The sequence below is a fragment of the Cheilinus undulatus genome, linkage group 4 (genome assembly GCF_018320785.1).
Source record: "Cheilinus undulatus linkage group 4, ASM1832078v1, whole genome shotgun sequence".
NCBI lineage: Eukaryota > Metazoa > Chordata > Actinopteri > Labriformes > Labridae > Cheilinus > Cheilinus undulatus.
In genome coordinates this window covers 5,979,950-6,002,052 of record NC_054868.1, presented here as the reverse complement: position 1 = coordinate 6,002,052, position 22,103 = coordinate 5,979,950, and the positions used below count along the sequence as shown (strand labels likewise).

General features: G+C 39.5%; 1 protein-coding gene across 1 annotated transcript in view; it reads right to left on the bottom strand.

The window, feature by feature from the left end:
• Nucleotides 1-19,888, bottom strand: part of LOC121508906 (neuronal membrane glycoprotein M6-a-like) — a 67,887-nt gene extending 47,999 nt beyond the window's left edge. Inside the window, exon 1 of the mRNA XM_041786047.1 lies at nt 19,756-19,888. Within this exon, the coding sequence (XP_041641981.1) occupies nt 19,756-19,792 (37 nt within the window). The 5' untranslated portion in view covers nt 19,793-19,888. The remainder of the gene's footprint in view (nt 1-19,755) is intronic.
• Between the last annotated feature and the right edge of the window lie 2,215 nt (nt 19,889-22,103).

Below are 22,103 nucleotides of genomic sequence, written 5' to 3'. Positions count from 1 at the left end.
GAATAACGCGAGTCTTGAATGTTGTCAACATTAATGAAATCGTCATTCCCACCATCATATTATTGTTGATTTTCTACTACCAAAAGCAACAACTTGAAGAGCGGTAAATAAGGCTGGTCTTATGAGTTTAATCATTAGACGACAACTTCATTGTTGTCGACAGGAAAAGAGAATAAAGTATGCAATCCTGCGAGCTATTGCAACACCGACTCGGGAGAGAAGGTATGTGTTGTAAAACTCTTGTCCGTGCTTGGACAATCCCCATTTAACATAATAACGGATACTTCTACTCCTTGCGTAACGTAAAGCAGCTACGGTTAGCCCACCCTGTCCAGGCTGCTGCTTAATTTCGGTGGCATGAGTTTGTTGTGGGCTCTTCCGCGGCTCATTATGTTATGGTGATGGATTTCCAATGCCGGTACTCATATCGTCATTTCCTGTCATTGATACGAAGGTCTGAACCTTACAAAATAATGCTTTCACACTGGGCATGAACCAGACCGTGGTTCGGTCCGGACCACCTCTTTTGGTCGGCCCAAGGTCCAGCTGTTTGGTCTGGACTGTGGTCAAGGGGAGGTTTCACATCTATCATTTTGGTTCGGACCAAACAGAAAAGTCTGAAATTTCGGACCAAATGATGTAGGTGTGAAAGCCCCCTCAGTGACAACTGTGATTCAGATTTTGTTTTTTTTTATGATTCTTCAGTGTACGTTTGATTTGTTCTTTCATGTTAAATTTGATAGTGCTAAGTGGTTGCCTTTAAAACACTTTTAAAGATATAATCCTAACTTATATGAATCCTGTTTATTTTAACTACAAAAATATTGTTTTTGTTGTTTCATCATAAATTCTTAGCACCTGCTATCTACTCGCGCTTTTCACTCCCTTTATAATAACGTCTTTTTGCAACTGCTGTTGCTAAGTAATGAAATATGAATAAGACAAGGCTTTTATTTTGTAGAATGTGTAATAATGTTTTATTGTGTAAGAGGACAGCAGATCATGAGAATAATGGTAGCCCACGCTTCATCATGGTCCTGTCAGAGAGGAGATTAGCCATCATCTTGTTTGTGCTCCCACTATGAGCGAGCTAATAAATGCAGGATAATCTAAACATTTTTCCCCTCTTTTACTTAAAATAATCTGGTATATTTGCAGGAATGATGTCCAAGGTATACACGTATAAAAATGGAAGATTTGTGGGAATTGTGAGATGCAGAGCAGCAGTAAAGGAGGAGAGGGGGCCGCAGTGAGACCAATTACACGTTTCAATGATGGATGCTTCTCAGATGGGCAGACAGTCACACAGGCAGGCGGTAAACATCCTTAATCAGCTGATTCTGTTGGAGACGTATCATTCCTATAGCCATGCACTGCTCATGTTTATCCACCGAAATTCAATGCAGCAAAGTCCAGAGATGAAATGTTGAAGGAAAACACTAAAACTTATAGATATCACAGAGTTATTATTTGTGTTGTTTGCTAATTCAAAAACTATAGTCCAGATTTCAAACAAGTCTTCATGTAACTGAGGAAATCATGCTTAACATGCTGATCAAGAAAGAGGAAGCCCTTATTCTGACTCTGTTCTATTCTAAAGTCTTTGTCATTGGAGTTGCTTTCAGGGAGTGATGTGGCAGCTGTTTCTGGTTTTTCAAACATGAATCTTACTCTTTACATGTATATTTTTGGATGGGTCTGGTGGGATTTCTCAGCTTTCTTAGCCCAAAGCAATCTATTTGTAAAAGTCCACTTCTTTAAAGTGCTGCAAATGGAAACATGTTACAACAGAGACTATTTTTATTTTCATTTAGAAACCATTAAAATTTAATCTTCAAATCTAAGAACGACAGCAAGAACATGCAAAGTAATCTCTCCTGACATATTCTACATAGAAAAATGTAGAATTTATGTTACGAAAGCCGACTTCTGCTTTCCTCAGAATCTGCAACAACATTTTTAAACAGCTCAGTGTGCCTACTATTCTCCATTTCTCCTGGAAAAATCACCAAGAAAACATAAAAACATGTAAAGGAATCCTGTCAAAGCATTTGCAGCAGCTGTAGACCAGGAAACTTTACCCTTGGGCCATGACTCACATCAGTTCCTTCCCTGTATTTGCTGTTGACAAAGCTGATTTTCACAAGTCCCGCCCCTTCTTGATTGTGATTGGCCAGTGAGGGAGAACTGACATTGATGATTTCAGCAACAAAAAACTAACATCAAGGATGTCTTTGCACTCCGGACAGTGAGCGATGAAAACACACGAATACTTTGTTGTTATGATGACATGAGTGCAGTTGGTTTTTTGCTAAAGACATCAGACAGCAGGAAAAAACTTTGGTGCCATTTACGTCCATGCCAAGTGCAAAAATAAAAACACACTTGAGCTTCTTTTGTGTCCAGAGAGTGGTAAAGATAATCAGGCATCTAAACTACAACCCTGCTGACCGCAACTCTCTGGGATGCCTGTTGTAATAGTGGACAGAGGAGAGGAGTAGCTCCGCCCACTCCCCTGAACATCCACAGCGCTGTAGACAGGGCGTTAACCTGACACACCAGATCCACTGTTTCATATTCAGTGTATGGATATATTTCCAATAATCTGGGAAAACTCCCATTGAACGCGTTTGCGAAGGGCAGGACTTTTTAAAAAGTTCTTGGAAGGTGATTGGACAAATGTTCTGCACATGTGCTATTCTTGAGCTGACAGGCTGCCTCTTACCTTCAGCTACATTCGAGCTAACAGCAGCCATTAGGTTCACCAGTAAACCCCACCTGGAACGATCACAAACTTGTGCCAAAGCAGACCAGGATAAGAGCAAGAAATTGTCTTCCGTCAAGAAAAGCTTTCAGTGTGGCTCTCTGCCCTCATTTTAACAAAGATGTGTTGTCCAGTTCTGACAAAACTGCAGATGAGGCTAAGTCAGAGCTAATCACAGAGCGACCACTCTCAGTAAGACTAACTAGCATCCTGTTACTCTCACAAACCTACGCTGAAGCAGTTTGCCAGAAGAGCTATTATTTATACATTAGCTATGCAAATCTATACCAGCAATCATTGACTGTATTCTTATTATGATTTATTTGTCTATAGAAACATATTTGTAAAAAAGTTCAGCTAATATGTATTTTTTAAGCAAACATTGAAACTGGAGGGGCAGCTCTGCTGGACGCCTAATGTGTAGATTTGTTATTGAATTAATCTCTTTTTGTTATTCATTTTTGTGAAGCTAAACAGTCTAATGAAATTTCATTGTAGAAATCCAAAAATGGTAATGTTTTAAGGATGTGTAATATTTTTATTTATGTACAGAGGCCAAAAATGGACATGCATCCATAAAAAACTGTGCAAAAATAGGGTTGCTTCCTCATGATATTGTCTTGTGATAATAATGTTGGTTTCTCCATGATGACAAGTTAATTTTGACCTGAGAGGCCAGATAGACTTTTTCATATTTATATGTTATAGAATTTATTTCACATGCATCTGGGAAATGTCCCATAAAAAGCAACTGGGGAAGGCAGGACACTTCAGAAATTTCTCAGAAGGTGATTGGAGGAACCTTCTGTCTGCCACATTCATTACAGGCCAATCAGAGTGGCGATTGGAAATGAGGTAGTCCGGTTGTAACCTGAGCTCTACAGGCTGCTGCTGGCATTAATAACAGCTTGTTGGAGGATAAAACTCATGCAGAGGCCAGTCAGTAGAAGTGCAAATACATCTTCTGTACCAATAGAAGCTTTCAGTGTGGGTCTCTGCTCTTGTTATAATAAAGAAATATGGTCCAGTTCTGATAAAACTGCCACTATAGCTACATATAGGCTTGTTGCATCAGCAGCCACTATACAGGCTTCCATATAACTAAACCTCGCCCATAGCAGCCTCGTTCTTCTAAGATGACCCTGATTGGTCAGGTCTGTTTCCAGATCTGGCACAAACAGTTCAGACAGAAGTTTTGCAAAATGGATCTGCTGGATGACAGACATGGAATCTGCAATCCATCTGCTTTGCAAGGTTTGCTTAATTTGCAGAGATCTTAAAAAGGGGCCAGTAATCAACTTGTTGCCATGGGACATAAGCACATAAATTAGTTAAGGAGGGAAAAACAAGAAAATATAGCCAAATGTAAAACTAAATGAATGAATAAAAATGTTTAAGGATGCATGACATCTGAGGTCTTCCATAGAAATGTGCCATCTCTTTTAACCATATTTCTTGTATTACAGCACTCTAAGTGATGCAAAGGCCTCCATCTTTACATGATCACAGGATTCTGAAACGGCTTTCATCCAAGCAAGGAACCCCTCTGAAATAAAACACAGAAGGGTGAAAAACTGACGACTAATTTGCAAGAAATTCTGCCGTTTAAGAGGCAAACCCCGCAGGAATGGAATCCATAATGAGATTTAGATTTTTTCATGGCTGTGAGTGTGTAAATGGAGGCTGAACCACTCCCTGCATCGGCCGAACGGCAGAGAGAGACAGACTGTAGTGGTGATGTCATCCTCAGACTCGTGTTGGAGCTGCTCCACAGACGGTGAAAAACTGGAGTCACTGCCAGGACTCTATGACAGCGGCCTCAGCGACTTCGCACTGATATGAGATTATTTTCTGACTCATGGCTTGGCGAACACGATGTCAAGACACAGAACACAGGTGGCTCATGTATCGATCTAACATACAATAAATCCATCACAGCTTCTCGACCAAACCCTGGCGTTTGTATGACTGTGGAGTCTTGGTTCCTCTGTCTGTGGATTAATAATTAAAAGAAGAGTGTGGTCTAAAAAAAGATAACATCCAAAAGTACTCCACACACAGCATCCCTCAGACAATGCCTCAAACCTTAGATGAGAGGGAATTAGGCAAACGGCTCTCTGGCCCTATGAGGACACAGTATTTCACCATGATGGGCGTGGTTTTTAGGACCAAGCTGTGCTGGTTTTGTCAAAGTCTTCAAGCTGTAATAGAAGTGAATTCATGGTTTTCTTATAATTAAGACTTAGATTATGATATTTTCATGAAGAGAATCAAACTGGCCATTTCATAAAACACAAAAATGATGCAGTTTACTCAGATTTACATTGAGGCAACAAACATATCAGTTAGTTTTAATAAAAGATGAAAGTGTGGCTGAAATAATGATCCACAGGCATTAGTAACTGATTTTAGAGTGCAGAAGTCCCCATCTGAGTAGATTTATGTTACTGGATGTAATTCAGCCCACAAAATGTTCAATCTTTTCATGTAAACATGAAACAGCACATTTCTATATAATTAAGAATTGATAGAATGAGGAAAAATTCAAATATATCAGACCTAAAAACAGATTCAATGCCTGTTTTTGTTATACATTATCTGATTTCATCTCTGTAGGTTTTTTCCTTTACATAAAGAATAAAAATGTATTATTTTATCAGTAACTTTCAGAGCTAGCCACACAAATGTTCACCTGTTAACTGTTAGTTATCTGAATTGTTTTTAAATCAGCTTTTAAAGTAAACATCAATTTATTGATTATTGATAAAAGTAAACTTCTGTCTTCATTTTCAAACCAACCTGAACTGAGTTTACACCGTAGACTCTAGGAAATATGGGAGGAAGGCTGAATGATGACATCCACGCCTTTTGGGTCCATTCCATATTTCTAAAACAGTGTCTCAAACCAAGTACAAAAAAAACAGAAAAAACAGGCAGGTCAAGCTTGAAAAATGAGGAAGAAATTAATAAAAAACATTTTTACAATGGTCAAGTGGTGGTGCTTATAACCTCCTAGGTCCCTGCATGTACATATGAGGACTTTACATTCAGACTTTCTTACCCAACAGAGTAAAAATATCTGCTTTTAAAATTTCTAAAGATAATCGTCCAGAATGTCCGTCGGACTTTATGTTATTTACTTGAAATGTTGGGAAAATTTGCGGTGAAATTTTGGTGAATTTTCATGGAAATTTTAGAGAATTTGATAAATGTTCAAGTATTTTGAAGAAAATTCTAGGGGTATGTTTGTATATTTCTTGAGAGACTCATTGAAAGTTTTGGAAAAGTCTTCTTTGAGATTGGCATTTTCATGGAAGTTTGGGAAATTTGTTTGGATTTCTGGGGAAAATTGTTTGGAAAATTTCAGGCATTTTTATTGAAATTTGGAAATTATGTTTTTGTTTTCTGGGAATTTGATTTGAACTCTAAGGGGGATGTGCCTTGATTTTTTAAAAGTATTTTGTGGACATTTTGAAAGTTTTTTTTTTTTTTTTTAAGAAATGTTGCAGAATTTGATTTAAATGTTTTTTTTAATATATTTTTTAAATTAATTTTTAATAAATTAATTAATGTATTTATTTATGTATATATTTTTTTGGGGGGGGAGGGGGGGCTTGAAATTAAATTCAAAAATTAGGAAGAAAATTTCAGGAAATTTGTTTGGATGTTTTGAAGGATTTAGTTTGGGGAATCTTTTAGACATTTTCATGGAAATTTGGAATTTCTTTCTCTGAATTTGATTTTTAACTCTGGTGGGAATGTGCTCTTTAAATTTATAGGTATTTTATTTAAATTTGGGAAAGTTATTTGATGGTTTTTGGGAATTTGATTGAGGATTTATTAATTTAATCATTAACTTACTCACTGGGCGGTTCCTTTGATGTACAAATTCTAGAATTTTCATGTAAATTTGGGGAAACATTTTTGGATGTTTTGCGGATTTAGTTTGGGAATCTTTCAGTCATTTCCATGGAAATTTGGAATTTCTTTCGTGAATTTGATTTTTGGGGGGAATGTGCCTTTAAATATATAGGTATTTTATTGAAAGTTGGAGAAGTTATTTGCACGTTTTAAGGAATTTGATTGAGAATTTGTTTAATTATTTATTTATTAACTTACTCATTGGGCGGTTCCTTTTATATACAAATTCTTGAATTTTCATGGAAATTTCAGGAAATATTTTTGAATGTCTGATGGCATTTTCATTTTCAAGGAGATTTTGGGGATGTATTTGTAAATTCTGGGAAATTTGGTTAGACATTTTTTAAGAAATTTGCTTCAAAATTTTGGGGAACTTCCTTACAAACTCTTAGTTATTTAATGATGAAGTCCATTTTGGGGAATATTTGAAGAAATTGTGGGGTACTTTAAGGGGATACTTTAAATTATTTACAGAGTTTTCAGGCAATTTCTTTAAAAATTTTTTGGGAATATGAAAGGATTTTCTGACTCACAGCCCAAACGTCTGTTCCAGAACCAGTGTTGTGTTTTCTGCAGAAACAGGATCCTTCAGGAGAGTTGTGGACATCACTTTGGTCAAAGCTAATTTCTGTTGAAGGACAAATCTGAGCTTTTGAACTTCTCAGGTCTGACTAATACCAAGTAAGTGGGAGAAACTAAAAATGCATTAGAAACATGAGCTCGGGTCTCAAAGATTAAACAGACGCATTTGTGGCGTGGCCACATCTATAAATGAACTACAGCCAATGACAGGCAGTCACATAAATCAAAGAAAGAGAAGCCAGGTCTTTAGAGCAGGACCTAGAAACCAACCGCTATGGTGTGGTCTCTCTCTATCAGCTACAGCGAATGAGAGGCAGCAAATAGCCAGAAACTGGAAATGCAGGAGAAACAAACAATGACTAAAAATGTATCAAACATAAATAAATAAATTTAACATTTATTTTCAGCATTTTTCATGTCTGTCATGATGGCTGTCATGATGGAGCCGCCATGACAGACATGAAAAACGCTGATGTGAAAGACTGCATTATAAAGTACGCCTTTCCAGCTTTTCTCCTTATTCTAAAAAATTCATCAATGAAACTGAAACATCAGTTTACTGTTTAGTAAACAGAGACCTCAATCCAAACCAGAAGTAAGCCACGGGAGTGGGCGGAGCCAAGCAGCATCACCACTGATCAAATCATGTTTTTGGTTTAACTGAGATTCCCCTGGAGGCAGAATTGACAATTTGCACATTTCAGGGATTGCAGCCCCTAAAATATCCTCTTTGTGTGATTTTCAGAGTATTTTATTTTTGTGCCTTTTGAAAAGTCGTTCTAAACAGAGGCGTTAGAGGGGAGACTTTGCAGTCCTCACAGTTCAAAAGGTTTATTTAGTTCAGAAGAAGATTGTGTTCACCAAATCTAAGGCCATCTGCTTGTTGGACTTTGAGATATTTTCGTGCAAAGATCATGTTCTCACTTGGAGTGTGCAGAGAAGAAACAGAAGAAGTTGATCACTGCTGCATATTTTACAGTGATTTTATTGTTTTGGTATGCACAAGTGAACATTTGGCTTGTGATGGTACCAAAATTTCATGGCAACCTGCCCAGAAACAGCTGATATTTGTATCAAAGAGCTTTTAGAGTAATAGAATATTAAGGCAGGTCGGGGTTAACCTCTTCCTCCCACTCTGGTCAGAAAACAGCTCCGCTGCTGTAAACGTGATACACTCACAGGCAGCAGAGCGGACTTTGTTTTATCTCTGATTTCATTTCTACTGTAGATGGAGGATAATGAAATTACCTTCAGAGAGGGAGAAGCGTTCAGATGGTTCTCTCCTGTACAGTATCACTTTCACTCACCCCCCCGCCTCCCCCCTCTCTCGCCCGCTGTGGGCCTGCTAAGTCGATTTGTATTGACTTATTCCCTTGTCCATTAAGTTCCTTTCTATTAGCGGTCATAATAATGAAATGGATATGAGGCCGATACACACCACTCTCAGCTCTGTGGCTGCACTCAGCTCAAACATCGGCATTTCCACTGAATCAGAAACCACGCTTTCTAATCGTTCTGGGCAATTTATTCAAGACCTTAGCCAGGGTTAGCATACGCTCATAAAGAAGACTGGATATGTGACAAGCAACCTCTGACCACACAGACACACACGCTGTAGTGAATCAAACAACTGCACAAAATATCACCTTTTTAGCAGCTGTTCTAACTCATATTTTACTGTTTTTATGTACCCTTTTATATCCTTTGGTTAAACCTTCTTTTTCCAGTTAAGCTTCTGTTTCTCACCCTTTAGCATCTGTTGTGATGTCCCCTCTTTAGCTTATGTATTAATGCACCCTTAAATATCAGGTTTGTGGTCCTTTAGTATGTGGTAGAGTTTGCATTAACATCTGTTTCAGGGTACTTTTAGCATCCCTTATATATTTTGATGTCTTATTATGCCCCTTTATAAATGTGCAAGTGTTCTTTGTGTTTCCCTTCAGCATCTGTTCAATGATTCCTTATTATTTTGATATCTTAAGCATCTGTTTTATGTGCCCTTTCAGTGGACTTGCTAGTATTGGCCCCACTTTCAGTGTCCATATCTAGGTACCCTGTTACAGCTGTTTGAATATCCTTCAGGAGGCTGTTGTGTAAGGCCTTGGTTCCCAACCTGGGGTCCGGGATTCCCAAGGGGGGGCGCCAGAGATCTTAGGGGGGGCGCTAGGCTTTGTCTGCTCTGAGGCTGCCAAAAATAGGTTTGCAAATATCGACTAAAACCATGATAAAGCAGTTATAAAGTAGTTTATACAAAGGTCTTTTGTTAAGAAAAGTATGCATGGACCTTTTTTAGGGTTTTATCAGTGGAACAATTAAAATCTATGTTGATTTTTGGCAGCAATGTGTCATTTTTTTTTCTCTCTTGGGTCCTAGGGGGTCTCCGCTTTTCTGAGGAGCGTGTAGAGGGGCTCCAAGGAAAAATGGTTGGGAAACACTGGTGTAAGGTACCCCCCTTTGCATCTGTTGTAACGTTTTCTTTAGGGTCTCTTCTTCTTTAGCTAATGTGTTAAGGTACTCTTAAATATCTGCTTTGCAGTCCTTTAGCACGTGAAAGAGTTTGCATGTGCATCCGTTTTAGGGTAGCTTGAGCAGCTCTTTAAATATTTTAAAGGCTAGATGTAGGTAACCTTCAAGGAGGTTTTACTGAGCCCCTTTAGTCTATGTGCAAGTGTTTTTTATTTTGTGTGTTTCTTAGTGCCCTTATACATCGGTTCAAGGATTAGAAACCATTTTAATTAACCATTAGCATCTGCTTTATGTGCCCTTTCAGTTGACGTGCTAGTATTGGCATCACCTTCGGTGTCTGTATCTAGGTACCCTGTAACAGCTGTTTGAATATCCTTCAGGATGCTGTTGTTATAAAGTACTCTTTATAGCTCTTAAGCTGCACCTTGAGTTTCTGTTTCACATTCCCCTTTTGCATGTGTTGTAATCATTCCCTAGTGTCTGTTTCGAGGAACCCTTTAGTGTCTGTTCTGGTGTAATCTTTAGCAGTTTCCAATATTCCTGTTTAAAAGTTGCCTTATTCTACCTTGCTCTCTTTATAGTCACCAATTTTACGACGCTGTTTTAATTCTCCTTTTAGATTCTGTTTGAAAGTTCCCCTGAGCTGCTGCTTCTTGGACCTTTTGATTTGAGATTTTTCAGCTTGGGTTTTAGTACAAAAATGACTCGATCAGTGCCAGGAAACTCATCATGTTGAATTTAAAATAAAAACTCAAATCTCCTTCTGGTGAAAGCCTGTTTGTTTGACCCATCCTGATCGCTAAGCTAAGGGTGGTTTCTAGGGATGTACGATATTGGATTTTTGCTGATATTTACAGATTCATTTTAGCCGATATCGACACCGGCACAAGTATTTAAATATGTTTTACATAAGTAAAAATTCAGTCCTTTGAACACAATTTTAGGTTTGGAGAAGAAGAAACAAACTTTTTTTCTTAAAACACAGTTTAAAGTTTTAAGAAAGAAAATGAATAGAAAAAGATCTTTACTTACATTCGTTTATTAGTATATATGGCCAGATTTTACAGTTGATATATGCTGATATGCATGACCAAAATACTGGTAAATATCAGCAAAAATGTTGATATCTGCCAATACTAATATCTGACCGACACTATCGTGCATCCCTAGTGGTTTCACGCTGGGGACCCAGGTCGGGATCCAAGTACATTTGACCCAAAGAACTGGTTCAATTTGGTCAGGGTGAGCACAAGTGTACTGCCAGAGACTGTTTGAAGAGGGGTTCTTGGCACTGTCTGCAGGGGATGTGAATGCAACTAGTCCTGAGTACAGGGCTATCAGGTGGTAGAGCTGTTTTCTTCACCAAGCAGCACGGAAGTGGAGGCTGGAATGAATTTACTGATGTGAAGGCAGACCAGCAGGGGAGGGGGAAACAGTTGCATTGTGCACAGTATGAACCAATCATGCCTAATGTAAAACCCCATATCCAGGCCGTCTTGGTCGTCCAATACGCTGAGAATACAAAACACGGTGCATTGCTTTGCCAGCCACATCAGTTATGTATAAAATAAAGACTGACTTCAGGCACCAAGCTGTGATTCAGTGAATTCAACAGCTTCAATCTTCAACCAAATGTCTGCATTTCCTTCATGAAATGCTGAAAAAAAGGTCTTTCCTCAGAAAACCCTTGATGTGTTTGCTGGCTCCAAAACTAAATTTATCCGTAACTTGGATACTAGCATGAAAAATGATGTGAGCCATGTTTGGAGAAAAAAAAGGAAGAGGGAGAGTCTCCAAAGAGAGCTGCAAACTCAAACATGACAAACACAAAACCCAAGGATCAAACCAAAGCAGAACACAGGATACAGCAGGTTCTCCAACGTCTGTTTCAATAACTGCATAACTTCATTTTTTGCTGTTATTGTTGTCGTTTTTGTCATGTGGGAACACAGTAAAGTGAGTTTAATAACAGCATTTCTCTGACTTTTTTCCTAGTCTTGCCATCCAGGGTGACAACTTTGATCAATCTATGATGTGGATGTGAACATTTAGAACTACAAATGCTCCTGTAGTGTGATTAACCAACAATGCTTCCAGGAAGTAACCAGCTGAGTCAGATAGACTGTTTCACCTGTCCACTGCATGGAATATTGTTTCACATCCATCTGGGTAACATCCTATAGACTGTGTTGGGAAAGAGAAAAACTGTTCAAAAAACACTAGGAGGGTTATTGGATGAATATTCTGTCCAACAGATAAATAAGAGACCAATCAGAGCAACAAAACATGACGTAATCTGTGATCAACCCCAGGGAGAAAACTACAATGCAAACTCATCAGTGGAGCTGGTTGGTAATCGAATATTTCAGTGTGGTTCTTTGCTCCTCTGTAGAAATGTCCATTTCTGACAACTCTGCAGGTATGGTGTTCATGCTAATCTCTTCATTGGTAGCCATTCTCTACAGGTTTGCAGTGAGACTAGACATGTGCATTTTGATCTCTGCATTTTCTTGCAGAAACAGGACCCTCAGGAGATTTGTGGACATCCTTTTAGGTCATAAGTAATTCCTGTTCAAAGACAAGGCTAAGCTTTTGACCTAATCTGGTGCTACTGATCCCAAACAAGTGGTAGAAACAAAAAATGCATTCCAAACAAAATCTCAGGTTTAAGGAGGTTAAAAAATCTCAAGATGTTTCCCCCACTATTTCGGATGTTGTATCTTTAACAATGTATTTGAAAACGCACCAACAAACTTTCCAAATATGTCAAAGATGAACAAAAACTTAATGGTGATAATAGGAATTCACAATTGTCTGACAAAAACCAGTGGCAGTCTTTGGCCGTATCACCAGAGGTTCAACTACCACAGTTTTGGAATCACAGTTGAAGACAAATCTATTTCAGAGGAAGAAACTGGGTCAGAATGAAATTTTTAGTGGCCACATCCTGACATATTACATCTTATGAGCCCTGCTAGAATGAACCCAGAACCCAACAGTGGACTGTTAGAGGCTCAAACATGCACAGTTCAGGATCAGGAATCTTAAATATTTGTTTTATGTTTGATTCATTAAGTTTATAAAGCAAAAATGTCCATTTAGTGTAGATTACAGTATTTTATTTTAACATACTTGTCACAATATCATGTTTTAAGAAAAAAAAAACAAAAAAAAAACAAACAAAAAAAAAAACAACTTAATTTACCCCAATAATATCAACTAAAGATTTCCAGTTGCACAAAGTTGCTTGTAATGAATTCCCACTAAAGCTCAACAAATCTCTAAAAGCCAGGCTAAGCTTCAATGAATTTCAACCCTTATATCAGTTCTGGTGAGTGACGGCCTCCAGTGTCTGCAGATATCAGCACTGAAAGAGACCAGAATCAGGAAATGTAGTGTAAAGACTGATAAAGTTTGTATAAGAAGGCTGTTCAAGATGTTGGGTAAATCAAACAATGGACTTATACCAGGGAGGTCAGAGTTCAAATCATGTGTGAAACCAAGAGTCAAGTGGAAATTAGCTTAGGTGAAAGCCGGCTTATTTCAACTCAAACCAAGAACATAGAACACACCAGTCCCCAGATGTCCAAGGATGGGTTTTAAAATCCAAAATACTTATCTGATCTTTCAGTCACCCATGAGGCATCTAGACCCCTGCTCTGGGACGGGTTTGCTAACTGTTCCCAGAACCAGAACCAAGCAGGGCGGGGCAGCTTCTACGTTCCTCGCCTGAGAGGCAAACTATGGTGGCCAGAATCAGACACGACACGTGTGACGCTCAGCAGCCAAGGTCCAGCTGGGCGAGATCTCTCTTCATCTCTGAAGACCACTGGTGGTTTTCGGGCCCTTATGGCATCCACAGCAGGACTGGGGGCTCCTGGCAACCCTACTACCCAAACCCTAGGCTGTGATTTCTTGCCACATCCACCCCTAACTCCACCCTAAAGGTGTGGACTTTGTTATTCTGTCAACAGATTATTCTCCCATGCAAGGACTTCCAGAGCATGAATGGGGTTGTGTCAGTCCTCCTTCCCACCAGATGGCACCTTACTCACCACATGTACGCCTCAATTTTTGGCCCAAACAAACCTATAAGTTCTGCACAGCCTTTGTGGACTTATAATGCAAAATGAATGTCCCGTTTGAGAAAATAGAAGTTTTATTAAATTACATCCAGCCAAAAGTCATGTTGTTATATTTCCAAATGGGTCTCTAAATTCTGGATCAGGTAAAAGGTGCTTTTTGTGTTAAAATCAGGGGGGATACATTTTTTTAATCATCTAATAAATGGAAATTTTCTATCACCATTAAGACAGCTTAAAGCTGTGTTTAAAGCGTATTTTAGTTTTATTAATGAGGCCAAATTTGCCCAAATTAAAGGCTGAAAAAGTAATTGGCATCTCCTTTTTGCAATGAACCCATTAATGTACAGGAAACCGTCCCAGCATTGCTTTGAAAACACTGAAGTGTCTTCTAATCTTATTAATGAATGTTTCTACTTGATGGGAATTGGAGATAATGATTTCCTTGAGGAGGGTAAGTCACACTGCATGATATCAGTAACGTGGATCATGTTGATGTGACTGACTCATGGAGAGGCTTGGGATTTTACTTTTTTTTTGTGTGAATTTGAACTTTTGTGAAGGTCTGACAGCCATTAATCACATCCTGTAATTTCATCAGGACAGAGAGGTAAACTGGACAGGTAGGAAGTGACAAGCAGAGTGGATGTTTTATTCACCACCTTCCTTTTAATGCTTATCTCATCCGAAAGTGAAACAGACACAGACAGAAAGAACCCAGACATATCACAGGATAACACCTTAAACACATGGCGGCCATTTTCCTCTGACATCCCGTCTAGTGTGTACGAACCTTGAACACAAGCAGCAACCTGAAAATGTTACCAAAGAGAAAGGAACACCCCTCCCAAATAAAAGTACAGTTCCTCATGTGTCCACTAGAGGCTGACTCCAGCATTGTCTCGACCTGCCCTCTTCGTAAACTGTCCTGAGATCAGTTTGGTTATGAATCTGAGATATTCAAACAACGATTGAGTGATTGATACTACCTTAAACTCAGAGTAACTGACTTCCTGTTTGGATACATAGCTACTTTTATTTTGAAAGAAAATTAGGAACTTTGTGTAGATTAAAGACTGTCAGTGACCTTAACCACAGAAAAAGGAACTTGTTATGAACTGAAATGGGAATAAGGGAAGATTAAAAAGGTAAAAGTTTGATAGCACAGGTGCAGATGACTTTGTCTTGTCTCCTGAGATGTCTGAGTTCGTTTAAAGTGAAATCATGATGCAGAGGCTTGACCAAAGTGTGCTGAAAGGAACAGTAACGCGTGTGATAAATGATGGACCTTGACTGCATTATGATTAATGCATTACTGCTGACAGGTTATTGATTGGTTATTGACTATCTTAATCATGAAAAATTAAGCCTCAATCTCTACTCAGGAATGCTCTGCATGTGTCCAATGAATTTGCAAAACCCCGCCCACTCATGGGAAAAACAGACCTTACAACTTTTGAAAACCTGGCAATAAAAGTTTCATCCAGCTCCCTTGTTGGACCTGTCCAGCTCTTCATGTTGGATCCACCAGATTAAAAATCAGATTCAAAACCAAAACACACTAACCTCCTCATTTTTTAGGGTTTTGGAAAAAAAAAGTCATTCTTTTGCAAGCTGCTATAATGGAATTTAACATTTGTGAACAAGCAGGGCACCAAATATGTGAACTGCAGTGGGCCATCAAGGCCCCACTTTGGCCTGACCCAAAAACCTGAACCTGAAATCAGAATCAGATTTATTGGCCAAGTGTGCAACATGGAATCTCCAGTTAGCTTTTCTCTCAGTGAACAGGAATTACACATCAAATATAAAATCTAAGAATAAAAATTAAGATGTAAATATCTATGAGATCTTTAGGTAGTTTTACTTGGATGTAAAAGTCCGTATGCATTAATGCTGTGGTTGCATGACGTGCAAAGGGTGCAAGAATGCTGACTAGACATGATCAAAAGTATAAAATATGCAAGGACATGGGGATTTATATGAGATAAAAAGCAAAGAGAAGATAGTTCACATTGACAAGAGCAAATATGCATTTAAGTTGAGGCATTTAATCACAGTGAAAAAAGCGGTGTATAAATCCAGAATACAAACATAGCTCTCAGCCTCTCAGCAACATTTTGTTAACATGTGCACTGGATTTAAAGACCTGTGTCTGATTTTGCTTTGCACAGACTCTGACCAATTCTTAGCCAACGGTAAAGATGGGCCTTCTAGTCTCATGTCTGCATAAATACTTGACATATAGTTCTAATTGAGGCAAGAGAAGACAGCAGATAGTGAAGACTTGTGGGCATATGAGCCACATTACAGGGTAAAAGAAAGGACTAATGTGGACTAGCTCCCAGTTAACATTAACTTTAGCTAGAATTTGGGTTGTGGGTGTAATATTTAGCCTGGTAGAGTTCAGCAGATGGGTGCATGGATACTGAACATTTGGAAGTCAATGGCACAGCAGAATTTTTAACAATGTCACCAGCAAATCCAATACCATTTAAACCATGACACCGGTTCTGAAAAAATAAATGAGAAAAAGGTGATGTGAGCTAAAACTTTAGGCAGTGTTTTGTTACTTCTGGGACTTGTGGTGTAATTTTATTAAATACTATGTTCATTGTTTGTAGTTACTGTGACTGATCTCTTGAGGCCAACCTGCAAGTCCTCTGGGGCCCAACAGTGGGCCCCAGCCCACACTTTGTGAAGCATTGCATAAAGCCTGGTATACACTGTGCGATTTGGGCTTTCCCAGACCAAAGATGGCCAACTGTGGTTCTAAAACATCGTGCTATGAGACAGGTTGACAGACAGCCATTGTCCTGGTATTGCAAGGATAAATTTCTGACTGTCAGAAATTTAGGAGGACCATCTTCCAATGTGACTGCTGCTACGACCTACAACTAACTGACCAATTAACCTTGTAGAGCAGATGGGTATGCCCATGTCCTTGTTTTTCACTGGTGAATCCATCGTGCAAAGCTCCCAACTGAACTGTTTGGGCCCGGTTAGAATGTGTCAGGACCAATCAGCGACAAGGTGCAGTACTTTCAGGCGCAGCAGAGTGGTGACATAAGCAAGCAGCAGCAAGAACTGGTGCAGTTATTAAGGAAGAGATTAGCATGGATGCTGCTAAAGCGCCAATTTTATCAGAACTTGATGACATTTCTTCGTTAAAAGAGGAACAAAGAACAGCAGTGAGTTGTTTTCTTTTCAAAAACGACAAAAGTCGAGTACTTACATGTCTACAGTCGCCATGTTTCGCGTTATTCCTCAGTTGCTGCGCGCACACACAGCTTGCTAGTGGCTACGTCACGTGTTTTGTTACTCTGATTGGCCCGTAGAGATGTGACAGACAGAATGTTCACCCAATCACACATCCGAGGATTTTTCAAAGCCACTGCCTTTTCTCAAACGTTTCCTATTGAAGCTTTTCCAGATGGATATGTGAAACACATCCATCTGGCGTGTCAGGTTACCGACCAATAGGAATGCAGCAAGAAATGACATAACGATAAGTGCAACTCTGGCGCTAACAAGCAAGCAAGTTAGCATTTGAAGGGAGACAAGGCCAGAGGTTTTCATGCTGGATGTTTTTCTAAGTGTATGAATGCTAGAATTACAATGGTTTTGTTGTTGCTTTGCTTCATTATTTACCTGAGCATAGGTGGATGATGAACACCTATGATGTTTATTCCTTGAACATTGGTGTACTTCATAATTTTGCAGCGTTTAGTGAGAGTTGTCATCATCCAGTTTGCACACGTCGCACAGCGTAGCATGCCAGAAACTGATAAGACTGATAAAAACGCACCGTCTGTAGGAGGCTTTAGAGGAAGACAGATGCAATATTGATATGGTCACCTTAAAACCGAAAGTAACCCCGGGTCAATCTATCATCAGTGGTGCAACCACAATCAGCAACTCAAAGTTTAGGCCGACTCACTGACTTTGATTATTTCTGTTGAATGCATAAATAATTTCACTTCAATTTTTATGATTTAAACTTAGGTATAAGACTTAACACGAACATTGTCTAAGAGCAGGACTCTTTCACCACTAAGTGACTCCTCATGTTGCCTTTTTGCACAGCTGAGCTGTTAATAATTAATGGCATTAGCAGGAACACACCATCAGTCATCTGTTCAGCCAAAATAAGCAAAGACAGAGCCAATTTTTAAAGATGTCAGCACTATCAGAGATGTGGATTTGAGAGTGTGTGCGCAACAAACCGACAGTAGAAAACCATTCATCACAAACAATTACATAAATATTTAATGAGATAGTGTGCATGTAAGCTGTGAAATGTGATTAAATATCAATACTTTAACTATAAAAATGGACTGATGGGTTTGCAGTGGCGTTCATGTTTATCATGGCCCTCTATCTCCGCCTTACTTCATCTCATACGTGAATATAAATGTGTAGCACAGAGAACACGAAGAGGCCGCTGACAGCTCAACCAAACGAGGATTTTAAAAGAAAGCAATGAAGATGACGAGAATGATGTGGGATGGGAAAGAGTTGAAGGGATGAGCAGAAGGAGAGGGGGTGAGCGCTCGGAAGTATAAAAAAAAAAAAAAAGAAAAAAGTGGCTGGGATGAAAAATCATGTTTGCTTGAAACATCATGCCTCACCATTTGGCTCTCTGATTGGCTGAAAAAACCTCCCTCTAGAAAAAACACATGAATCTGCCTATCGCACAACGGACGGCGGTTCCACAACGGTGTTACCATAGATACAGAGTTAATAAATGGCGATAAATGCAAAAATGTGTTCACAATTTGGTTAAAACATCTCCATCTTTGGTGCATTTAGGAATCTGTGCAAGCAGCAGCCACTTGCGTCTGATTTCAGACTGAAGGTGCAACGAAAAAAATGGACACGCCCATTTTTTTTACAGCCAACAACAACAACAAAATATGGGAGGATACGCATAAAAAGGCAAAAAAAAAAAAAAGGGGGACGGGAAAAACAGCAAGGAAAAATAGATGATAAAGATTTAATCGTGTCAGATTAGAAAGAGGCAAAAATAAATAAGATGGAGAAAAAGGAGGTGGAGAAGGAGCAAAATAAAGAGTTAAAATAGAGGCTCATGGAGAAAAAAAGGTGGGGATAAAAGGAAAAACAAAAGACCTGCAGAGGCAGAGCCTGAAAATGGAGTTGGAGGTTTACAGAGGATGCATAAAGGGAGACGGGTGATAGAGACATAAAGAAAATGGAGGGAAAGGGTAGGGAGTGACACAGACAGAGGAAAAAAAGGGAGACATGCAGAGAGCGAGGGAGAGAGGAGAGGAAAAGGCGTTCAGACAAGCGTGAAGCATCAACAATGGAGGCTAACAAAGAAAATCCCAATGGAGGCATCAATCACTGCCCCACTTATCCCTCCTCCCTCTGATTTTTAGGCTTTATTGCAAGCTTTTTGCCCCACACTCCCTCCTTTTATCACCCTCATCTACCCTCTTTCCTTCCCCCTCTGCCACTCCCACCTCCATCCATCCATCCATCCATACATGCATCCATCCATCTGTCTGTCCATCTGTCCGTCCAGCCTCCAAAACAACACCTTCCCTCCAGTGTCTGCCATCTCCCCTCATCCTCGACACAAACAATCTGCTCATTTAAGCATCCATTCATCGAACGCAGCACAAAAACAGGGTTGTATAATCCGGGTGGTGTTATCATAAGCAGACACATCGATGGTGAGATAACAAAAATATTGACTATCCTTTTATTTCCACTGGGATTAATGAGGAGGAAAACAAGAAGATGTGCAAATAAAATGACATATGAGGGGAAAAAAAACGATATGCTTTTCATTTTTTCTGCCCACAGCACACACACAAAGGGCTCCCATGATACAGAGATGGATGGACGCACAGAACAATGGCACGACGGCACAGCTGATCAAAGATAAAAAATTAGCAAATTACTCCTCAGTCCTACCTTTCTGGCTCTGCGATTCATCCATGTTTTCCTCCATTGTGGCACGTTACGTCCCTTTGTCTCTGTTAAGAGTGAAGCTGTTTAAAGCCCCTTGCTAGCTCGCAGCAGCACAGTGTGTGTGTGTATGTGGGAGGCTGTGTGTGTGTGAGTGTTTTTTTCCCTCCCTGCAGATGATGGAGGCTCAGGGAAGTCCCTGTTTCAACACGGCTCTCTCTCCTCACTCCAGCATCCTATCTCTGCATCTTTCTCTACATGTAGCTTTCACCACAGAGAGGGCTTTAAAATCTACCCTTTACAATAGAAGAAAAGCTAAGTGTTTAATTTAGTATGAGTTTATCTACTCAAATGTAGGATTTTAAATTTTAAGACATTTTTACGCAGCAATTTAATGAATACTGAAGAGCTGGGACAGTAAAATATTTTTGCCTCTAAAAATCCTGGCAAGTTAAAAGCAGCTGATGTTAGGTGGGAACAATTAAGGCCATAGAGATAATGAAGTAAACCTTGATGTTTTTTTTTCATTATTAATTTATTAAAGACACAGTATCTAGTAGTAGTGTAAAGGTAATCCAATATGAATCAGTTAACTGATTTTGATGCCAGTGGTCCGAGTGCATCGGTCCGCAGAGCCCTGGATCGGTAAAAATGCGGCATGAACCGGTCTTTCCCAAAGACTAGGGATTGGTTTATTGAGGCTCTGCTTCTTGTCTTCATAGCCTGTCCTGCCATGCTCTGGCTCAGCGTCTGTAATCTCGCTTGACCCGTGGTAACTTTTTACATTTAAATGAGAGTTCCGTTCGCCGTAGGTGCTTGCTAGGTTGCTGGATGTGTTTCACCAGTCGTCACCTAAACGTCTTTCAGTTACAGTTCTGCACCTCAGGATAAAGTCATGTGGACTTTATATGAAGGAAAGATAACTATCGAAATATCTGCCTATCTGTCAATTTGGAAAAAAATAATTAAGAACTACGGAAGCTCATAAATCTCACCTGTTGACGGCATAGCTAAGTTTAGCTAAGATACTGACGCTAAACACAGCACATACAGACCCGAACATAAACACTTTTCTGAGTTAAAACTCAGGTAACTGAAGTCTTCACTTATCACCATAACAACAGCCCCTACATTCACGGGTTTACAACCGTAATGTGTTGTTGGGAGAGATTGATTTGGTGACATAATCAATACATCTGAGCCCACTGATATGATATTAAACAGAGAAGACTTCACTGAGCTGGAGATCAGCTGTTCTCCAGTGAATTAATTCAACAATGAAAACAATCAAGAATGGTCAGGTACAAAGAGAAAGGAAATAACAATGTTTTTGCAACATGTAGACTGAATACTTAACCTGACACGCCAGATGGATGTGTGAAACACATCCATCTGGGAAAGCTTCAATAGGAAATGTTTGAGAAAAGGCAGAGACTTTGGAAAAAACTGGGGTGATTGAATGAACGTTCTGTCTGACACATCTCTACGGGCCAATAAGAGCAACAAAACACGTGACGTAGCTGCTATTGAGCTGCGCAGCAACTGAGGAATAATGCGAAACATGGCGACTACAGACATGTAAGTACTCGACTTTTGTCGTTTTTGAAAAGAAAACAACTCACTGCTGTTCTTTGTTCTTCTTTCAATGAAGAAATGTTGTCAAGTTCTGATAAAACTGGCGTTTTAGCAGCATCCACGCTAATCTCTTCCTCCATAACTGAACCAGCTCTTGCTGCTGCTTGCTTATGTCACCACTCTGCTGCGCCTGAATGTACTGCCCCTCGTCACTGATTGGTCCTGTCACTTTCTAACCGGGCCCAAACGGTTCAGACGGGAGCTTTGCAAGATGGATTCACCAGTGAAAAACATGTCAACGTGAAAACGGATCTCTGTAAACTAATGTCAAATCAAAAGAAAACACATAATTAAAATAAGTGACTTCATAAATATTCACCCCTTTCAAGTCAGTATTTTCGTGTCACCTTTACTGCAATCACAGCGTCTGTGTGGATAGGTCTCAATCAGTCTTGGTCATCCGGACACTGTAACTTTACTCAATTCTTCCTTGCGAAACTGCCCTTTTCGAGTCCAGCCACAAATCCTATATTAGACTGAGGTCTGGGCTTTGACTCAGCCACTCCAGATCATTCTCCTTGTAGTCTTTAAACCATTTCTGTGTAGCTTTCTCTGTATGCTCATTGTCTTACTCTCTCCAGGATTTCTTCTATTTTTGCCGCATTCATTTCAACCTCTGCCTTTACAGCCAAGCAGCATCCCCACAGCATGATGCTGCCACCACCTTGGTGTGGTGTGTTGGTGGTGATGTTCAGTGTTTGGTGTCTTGTCTGATGGCA